Here is a 9,058-nt window from a genome sequence, read left to right as displayed (position 1 = left end):
CGGTCGCCTCCCTGGCTCGTGTCGCCGCCACCAGCCTTGAATTCAGCTCGGCTACCTCGGACCGCAGCGATGATAACGCGGCCGCATGCAGCTGCAACAGAACCGACCACCCTCGGATCAATCATCGACCATATTTCATCGTTGATGAAATTTCTTCGTTGTTTTGGTTTTGTTCGACGGAAAGCTTTCACAGGGTGTTAGAGGGATGCTGGAACTTTGTATTCGGAATTGGACTTTTGTATTCGAAAAGTGGCCTGCTCTTCGAGACGAAATTTGATGTACTTTCGTGGGACGAGACGGTAGATTTGAAATATGAAGTCTTTTAGCTTGGGGAAATCATGCGTTTAGAAGATACAGATCCTGGTACGTAAGAGATCCTCGCTGCCGATAGACGTGATGTTCGGCGATTAGTATGACGATGAACTGAAAAAACCCTCAATGAACTAAAGAAACGAACAGCTTCTTTCGAAGAGGAGTGTCAGCTCACTTTTCTAGAAGATTCTTCAGTTGAAAGGTTCGATGCTAGTCAGTTGATAAAAGTTTCAAGGAGATTCGACCAGGGTCGATAATTAAGAAGATCCTGTGATATTATAATTCGAAGATTTCCATGGATTTGTCGCGTCTCGTGACGCAACCTGTCTTGGTCGAGTCAAGACAAACGCGCAAGGATCTTCCTAATTGCGAATTACGTTTTGGAAGAATACAGCATGGCAGTCATTTTGATCAATCTTCTGTCTCGATCAGCCTTGACTGTCGAATAAATTCCTACTTACGATGAATTGCAATATATTATGCAGAAATCTTAGCGAAGGAAAGAATAATCGACTAATTTTACGTCTTGTCGAGGTCAACGTCGAACACGGTCGTCCACTCACTTTGCCATTAGCTGACCAATTTTAAAATATACATTGTCTCGTTTCGAAGCGAGAAATGTATCGTTGCTAGTTTTACAAAATTTCTAGAAATATCAGCAATTGGTTATTTCGACTACCATTCTCTTTCCAAGTATCAAATAATATCGTTAATTATCGATCACCGTTATTACGACTCATCGAAGCTAAAAATGACGAATTTGTGATTTCAATAAGAAGTCCGATACCATCGACGTTAAATTCCAAATTTAATTCCTCGCATTTACGAAGAAACGTCTATTTTGTCAGGGAATTTGTTAAAGAGCAGAAGCAGCTGGTAGCAGAGGATCGTCGCGCTGTTTCCGCAAATAGATGTCCCAGACGCGATTCTTCTTGTTACCGGTGGTCCTCATTAATTTCGTCGTATTCGCGGTATTCCGAACGCGAACACAGAAAACAGGGAAAAAGAAGAAAAGTGGAAAAATGCGTAGAAAATGGCGGATACCTGTTTGCGAGGCATCGTTCCTCGCGGAGTGCCCTTCGCGAGGGCAACCGTGCATGACGAACATTACAAGACGACGAGCCGCTAATGATTCCTGGCCATGTGATAACATACACCGATCAAGAGGGGAAGAGAAAAATACCGAGAGATCCGTATAAGAATCACGACCCGTAATTACGAAGTATCATTCAAGAGTCGTCCTCTTATCGAGAAAGAGGAAAAGGATCGTGTGCGTATCTCACGTGTACTCTCGACGACAGGTAAACTAGTTTTGTCACCAGGCTTGCTCACGACACGTACCAGGCATTTATTTTTTTTTTGGTCTATTTAACTTCTTTTTCTCTTGTATTTCGAGATCTCAACGCGTTACTTTTTTCCGTTATGGTAGATATGGGTTTAACGATTTACGTTTTAGTCGGAAAATCGATTTGATTGCTCTCAATTTCGTACTACGTCGAAAGCGTAGACTCGCTGGCTTTTGTTCGAATCAAACATCCTCTAATACCTCTTATTCTTCGATGAGATATCGTTAAGTGCGCGCGAAGTGGTTTTACGATTTGCTGTAAAAGTCACGGCTTTTATCTGCAATTTTATTCTTAATAATAAGTATCGCTTTTCGGTAAATTCGTGGTAACGGTATGAGAAAGTTACTGAATTTTCGAACTAATTGTGAACTATCGATCGGAGGCAATGCTTAGCACGCTCTAGCTCGATTTGTATTTACTCGTAATTTTTTAAATTACGAATTTCAAACTGCGCGTATTTTAATTATTTTAATACCTCCAACCTTCTTTGCTTAACTTTTTCACCTATGAAGCAAACATAAAAATTGTCCTAAGACTTTTGACCGCAGATGTACGTAACTTCTTACGCAAGTAATTAATTATAAATTCAACTTCTTTTACGTTCTTTTACGTTACATTGGAATTAAATTTTCTGATTTATAGTTCAATCGAAATTGAACAGTTCGAAGATTAAGAGCTTTCCAAACAACGAAACAGATCCACAAGCTTTCGCAATTACGAATATGCCAATTATGTTATTTCATATTATCGGTATCGTCAAGCATATTTAGCTTAGAACATTTTAGTGAAAATACCTTGATACTTTGAGGTACCACGAGAATATCAAGAATTAACACACTTTCAGAACACTGTGCAGGACGTAACAGAGGAAGATGAGGTTTCCCATGACCTTGGCGTTCATCCTGGCAATATTTTGTGCAATAGTGATGGCGCAAAACGACGATGAAATCGTTCGATTGCCAGGCAAGAGCTGCAAAGACGCTCCACCTTGTCCGAATGGCCGATCCTGCATGATGGTTGCTCCTCCTTGTGATTCGGACAACTGCGACAAGAATCCAGTGCCTTCGTGTGGCCGGAAGTTGTGAATGTCGCAGTACCGTAAAAGATACAAGTGGTCCTCGACTAAGCCATTGGTCATCTTGCTCGTTCATCGATTCACGCGTATGTTAATGGATGTTGCAATAAACGTATAACGTAACCGTGGTACCGTTGCAAAATGAAGTAATTTCACGCTCTATACCTGCTTACTTTCGTTCGCCAATTAGACGCGACGCGATTCGCCTGGAAATTCCGTACTCGAGCGGAAAGAAAACTTACGGATAGCTGACGATTCACATACTTGTGACTCTTCGGATTTTAATCTGATTTTTAAGATCGAAACCCGAAGAATCACAAATACGCGCACGTCACGTGAAAGTTTAAAATTGATAACTGACACAGAGCTAATCCATTCGCGTAGAACGACGAGCCGGACTCGCCGCGAACAATTTTCAATTTCCCATACAAAATCCATCCGATTATCCTATTTGACGCGTAATGACGAAATTCTAAAAACGAAGCCTGTAACTCGCAACTCGTCGCTCGTTAACTATCTAATGTTAGCAAATTATTGTGCAAGAGAGTGCACAGGTGTGAGGCGTGCGTTTCTGCGGTTCTATTTAGCGCTATTTGCTCGGTTAAAGCGCGTACGCGCGACAAGCCGATGATTGCGTCAGAGCAAAATGTTTAAGTAACTGGATATAAGTAATAAACTGAATGTTCGAATAAGAGGACGCAACACGTGCGTCGATAGGAGCAAACGGTCGCGTCGATGTTCACGTAATCACGTAGACGCCAGGTTATTCGTTTAGTCCGACAAGAGTCGAGTGGAGTTCGTTGCACAACGAGTCGTCGGTCGTGTCGTGTCGACAAAACGAGCCTGGTCACCAAGTGAATTCTTCGCAATGACTCACCAGGCGTTTACCAAAGAAGACAGCTTGCACGGGCTTCTATCTTCTCGTGTTCTTCTTGCCATGCGTGTTTCAAGCTGGCTAGGCAGGTGTCTTCATCACCGATTCCATCGAATTTCTCTCTTGCCAGACGTACCACGTAAAATGATACCGGAAATTGCGGTAAAGTGGTGCAAAGCCAGCGACAAGGGTGACCGAGAGGGGCATCGACTTTCTCGACAGTCGAATACCCGATATCCTACCCTGGATAGATGGAAGTCCGAGGTCGTTCTCGTCTTTGATACACGAAATTACTTGGAAACTGGAGGTTGGGTAAATCCGCTGGCGACGAGCTTCGTCGACGTGTTATAGAGGACTTACTAAAGGCAAACTTCGTCTTCTCGATGCCGTGGAAAGTTGTCGACCTGTTCACGACGATTATAGACGGTACGGACAATATACGAGCGATCAGAGAGGAGCACGTGGTTATACGTATGAAATCCGGGAAAGCTTACGAAAGTGATAAAGATAATTTATGAGTGGGGTTAGGTTGTGCCACCGCAACAAATTTATTGATCAAATTTGCATTTCATAGCTGCCATGATCGACTGCCACGCGAATATCCATATGTTTTGCCCTGAAATATACGCTAAATAGTAACGTTTCATTTTTGCAAAATATTACATTATGTTTGATCGTTATATATCGTATTACGTTATATCGTATTTGTGCACTTTTCCTCCGACAATGTTATGCAAATCATTGACATCGTTGAAAATTTGTTAGTCCGTGAACTTTCTCTCATTTCTGATCGATCTAAAAAATCTAGCGAAATCTGGTTTTCATCGATAACCATCGTGGCAGTCGACGTACTGTGCGTCGGTGGGAAAATTATTGCGATTTTGAATCGTAGACCGTGGTACGTTCTTTTTTTACAGTCAACCCGCGTCGCAGGGCTTTGTACGCAGAAAATTCGATTATTCGCCTCTGCAGTACGCAACAACGTTGAACGCGTTGAAATACTATCGATCGTATCGGCGAAGAAACGCGAGTTTTTCTATGAAAAGACTGGTTTTTTGCCAGGAAAATGCAGCGGCTATCCGGTTTTGCGCGATTGACTTTCATGCCGCGCTTTTCAATGAAATTTTTCCTTTGGGACCTGTTCAATCGTTAAAAATAGAAAAGAACAGTTGCTTTTGCAACTTGGACGATCCATCGTACGTTTGACATATTGCTAATCATTCGTATCGTGTATTATCCTAGTCCGATCGAATATTGCTCCTTAGAAAAAAAAGTTTGTATAGGAGAAAGAACAGTGCTCGTTTCTGTTTGGATTTGGTTGTATAACGATGTATCGTGGGGTGCTCGTGGAAAGAAAAATGGGGCGGGTGCGTGGCCAACAGGTGCCTCCCTTCAGGAGGATTTGGCTTTTGAAAGCAAACAGGCGATAAATTTCAAGGCAAACACGCCGAGAGAAAGGCGAACGTTACGAGCGAAACTCTGAAGATTTCCAGAGGAAAAGGCGAGCCAGGATCCTGTCGATCGCGTAGGATGAGCCACAACTTCATCGAGCTGAATAGGTCTATCGACGTCTCGTTTGCATACACGTGCCTTGAACGTGTGTTCGAAACGCTTATTAACGACTCGTATAAATTCTTAGTCTATTACCTAGGAAGAATGGAAAATCGTTTCCTTTCTGATTTCAGCCGATCATCTGTATAAAAATCAGGAACATTTTGTATAAAACCGGGATTGTCGTAATACGTACGATACTTATAAACGAGGCAGTACATTAGGACAGGAGGAGTACATCAGTGGAGCGAAGTAGAATTTTACATATTTCGTAGATTCAGTTGCAATTTGCAGTGAAACTCCATTTATCGGAATAAAATTGGTACTCTATTAAATGGAATTCCACGTATTAAATCTATTTATCCGAATGTGAAATTTTGTTATACGAATGAAAAGATATAGTAGCAGAGAGAAGTATTAAATTCCTATTATACGAACTGTTTATTCCTCGATATGTTCAGATAAACAGAGATCTACTGTATTAATATTTAGTTCGCAAGCATTTGTTTTTTACAAATACTTTAATCCCTTTTCGCAATACTCTGTATCGGATTTTCGCAATAATCAAGCCAATTCAAAACATTTTTTAATCCATAATAATGGTATACAATGTACAAACAAAGTCACGAATAGCATAACAAAATTTTACCATATGGTATGCATAACGTATTCGTTGTTTCTCATACCGAACAAAAGTTTGTTCTTCTACACTGAGACTTGACACGTTGCATGGTGCACAGACAGCTTTGGAAACAATGTTTGTCACTTTGTGCATCGAAGCTCGATTCAGCGAGCTCGTAATGAGATCACCGAGCACCGATTGCTCGTAACAAGATTTTTCCAATGAATCCTGCCGTTAATCCGCTAAAGGGGTCAAGTAGGTGTCCCCTTTCGAGATGGTAAATTCCTTGACCAAGCCCCCGTGACCCTTTTTCTTCTCTTTGTCTGGTCGTCAAAAGGGACGAGCAACGTTATTCGTTTTTGATCCACCGGGGGAGTTCGTTGGACGAAGACGAACCGGCTTTAAGGGGTGAGCACACCGTTTCAAACGGTCCTTTTGTGACCGCTGGGACAAAAGAGGTAACCCACAGACACGTCTATTCTACCTCGATGCAAGGACGTTGCTTGCAAAATGACATCTCCGTCTTCTTTCCACGCGTGGAGTGGACTGCTTTCGACGATGTGTTTCCGCGTAGCGGAACTAATCCGCTCGTCACGATACAATTTTTGAGAACATGTTGCGTAGAAGGGTAACAGGAAACGTATTCTCGAGTTTATTAATGAATTAGATTAGTTTCACTGTTATGGTTCGGTTTAACAAGGTTGAAAGCGAGATCGATACGACGCGATCGAAATAGTTTTGTATATTTTAGATATCGCATTTAATATGAATACCTATCGTATCTATAGATAACACCTATGAAGCACACGTATACGGATCATAGATAACTTTGTAACAGAGAGTCTTCTTTGCATAGACAGATGAGGAGCTGTCGAATGTTTACAAAACGTCTCTAGACAGCGAGATACAATAACGAGTCGTATCATATTAAAAGATCGTATCGTATTAAAGACTAGTCGCATAGAGATTTTGATCGAAGCAACTGGCTCTTTTTCTTTACAAAGAGCGCAAACGACAGAATCTTCCGATTAATACGATACGTATAATACGCGTTGTTATTTATGACACGTAATATGCGCGTGTTTGATGTATTTATAGGGAATTGAAAATCGTAAAAACGCAGATAGTATGGAAAAACGTATGAAATTCATTTACATACCCGTTTCTTTAATTACGTTTATAAAAACACGAATTTGCATAAGCACCAGCAACTTAGTAATATATTATCATACAAATTATATCTTTCTCTGGGATTAAATGTCTCCTATGCGTTCTTATCTCTCGTATTACATGTAAATTTCCAGCGTAACGACGAATTACGCAAATACGAGAGAAAATTTTTGATTTACGAAGCCCGAAACCTTTTACGAAGCTCCGATAGGAGGCGTGCGTTTTCAAGCAAACGAAAACGTTTCCAGCACGAAAACGCTGAGGTTACACGCGAAGAAAGTGAGAAAGCACTGGCGCAGAAGAACCGATCGACCCGTTCTACCAAGTAAGCGTTCGCCCAAACATGGCGAACTAGGAAGAGGGAAATCAGCAACGACAGACAGACGGCGTAGTCCGGACCGGTGATTTGACGGAAAATATGGTATCGGACAGAAGCGTCGGGAGCCTGGTCGGAGGTGTCAGAGCGGGGCAAACGAAATTACGGGAGCGAAAGTTTATTTGAAATTCCTCTGTGAAATCGATCGTCCGGTTGGTTAGCTGCGGATCGTCGTCCGCCGCTCTATTCCTGCCGGATTAAAGTTTAAAGGGTAGTACTCGATTCTGCATAAGCTTACGGGGAGACAGACGGAGGGATGAGACGGGCAAAGACAACGCCAGACGAACGGATTCAGATAAATAGATGGGGTTGACTGTTCGGATAAAGAGGGGGAAGACGAGAGGAAGAGACGACGTAAACGTGACGCGTGGAGAACGAGAGAAGACGAGAGAGGGATAAAAAATGAACGAGTCGTTTCGCGGTGAATATAGAGAGAAAAAAGGGGGCAGAAGAGGGAAAAGGTGGTAGGAAGGGAACCGGAAGGACAGAAACATCGTCCTGTTCCTGAGAGGCGGATTCGATCCCATTCTCGGCGTGTACTCGGCTTTTGAATCGAATACGACACCGGCAAAAATTACGGAACTCCATTATCGGATGTCGGAATGCTCTTCGCCTCTGGCGGTAAGCTTGTTCCGCGTTTCGTTAGCGGCCTCGATGACGCGCCATCGAGTTTCGCCACCTCTTCTTCACGCTCTCCTGCCATTCGTTTATTCCAGTTCTTTAATCGATACCGGGATAAACTTGAGAATTTATTCCATGATCGGTCAATCTCGAATTCCAATGTACAGCGCGCCCTAGAAGTTGGGAACCACGATCAATTCTCTCAATTCGTTTACTTTCCACGTAGGTGAAGATGACTCTGGCTAAGAAGCAACGATCGATTTAAAAGAACGACAACGGTTGGACGACGGAGAAGAATCGCGTCTGGTGGACTTTAACACGAGAGAAGATCGAGTAGGTCATGAATTATTGTTCGAACAGCTGTCATCGTGAACTGGCGCGAATTTGCTACGTGTTTTATTGCTTGTTCATTGAGTTTGATTGAAGATTCGAGCGAACGCGAATTACGCTTCTTATATGTACACAAGTTACTCTTAATGATAACGCTTCTATATAGATTGAACTTTAACCTTTTCACCCTTTTGAAGCAGCGTATATATATAAACTTTCGCAAGTCATTGACATAGGCACAAACGATACGTACATAATCCTCCTCGACAAGACTCGACCTAATTTCATTGTACTATGTCTTTCCTTATAAAAACCTTGTTTATAAGAAGTACGTTTCTATTCGCAAAGTTTTATCAAACGTCTACAGAGTTTGAAAGAGTCAAAGCGTTAAAAAGTTAGAAATTCGTTCGCTATTCCAACTTACTGACTCCTGCTGTTTCTCCCTGTGACTAGCTTCGACCTGTATCGGCACGGTTCTATCGTTGCTACGATCACCAGGGCAGCAGAGCCACGACCTAGACCTGGTTAATCCTTTCGGTTCCTCTTCCTCCTCCTCGGCATCCTCGTCCTCGGTGGTAGCGCAATGAACGTAAACCAGATCCCTTCGCGGTGTTTCGAGGATCTCTTTGCCCGGGGCAGAGACGTGACTCGGCTGTACGTTGTATCTCGTCGTCTGTTGATAATGTTGCTGTTGTACTTGCACTCTTTGTTGGTGCATTCGGTCCACGTAGTAAGCCGGCTCCACGGAGCCATTGTTCACGGCCACGGCGAAACCCGCCAC

At 42.6% G+C, this 9,058-nt stretch overlaps 2 protein-coding genes across 2 annotated transcripts in view; one reads left to right on the top strand and one right to left on the bottom strand.

Moving 5' to 3' along the window:
* LOC100743225 (colorectal mutant cancer protein) overlaps positions 1-9,058 on the bottom strand; it is a 60,781-nt gene that overhangs the window by 5,961 nt on the left and 45,762 nt on the right. Inside the window, exon 4 of the mRNA XM_012387132.3 lies at positions 3-91. Coding sequence (XP_012242555.1) covers positions 3-91 — 89 coding nt within the window. The remainder of the gene's footprint in view (positions 1-2; positions 92-9,058) is intronic.
* Positions 1,546-2,856, top strand: LOC112213053. The gene is made up of 2 exons (XM_033321428.1): positions 1,546-1,613; positions 2,503-2,856. Exon 2 carries the CDS (start codon positions 2,531-2,533, stop codon positions 2,741-2,743), a length of 213 nt encoding a protein of 70 aa, XP_033177319.1. The 5' UTR covers positions 1,546-1,613; positions 2,503-2,530; the 3' UTR covers positions 2,744-2,856.

The sequence above is a fragment of the Bombus impatiens genome, unplaced genomic scaffold (assembly GCF_000188095.3).
Source record: "Bombus impatiens unplaced genomic scaffold, BIMP_2.2 scf_0452, whole genome shotgun sequence".
In the NCBI taxonomy this organism is placed as follows: domain Eukaryota; kingdom Metazoa; phylum Arthropoda; class Insecta; order Hymenoptera; family Apidae; genus Bombus; species Bombus impatiens.
Note: the sequence above shows the minus strand (reverse complement) of the source record. Positions and strands in the feature narration are given on the sequence as shown.

Coding starts and splice junctions, on each gene's coding strand:
- LOC112213053 (XM_033321428.1), top strand. CDS start 2,531: ATGAGGTTTCCCATGACCTTGGCGTTCATCCTGGCAATATTTTGTGCA.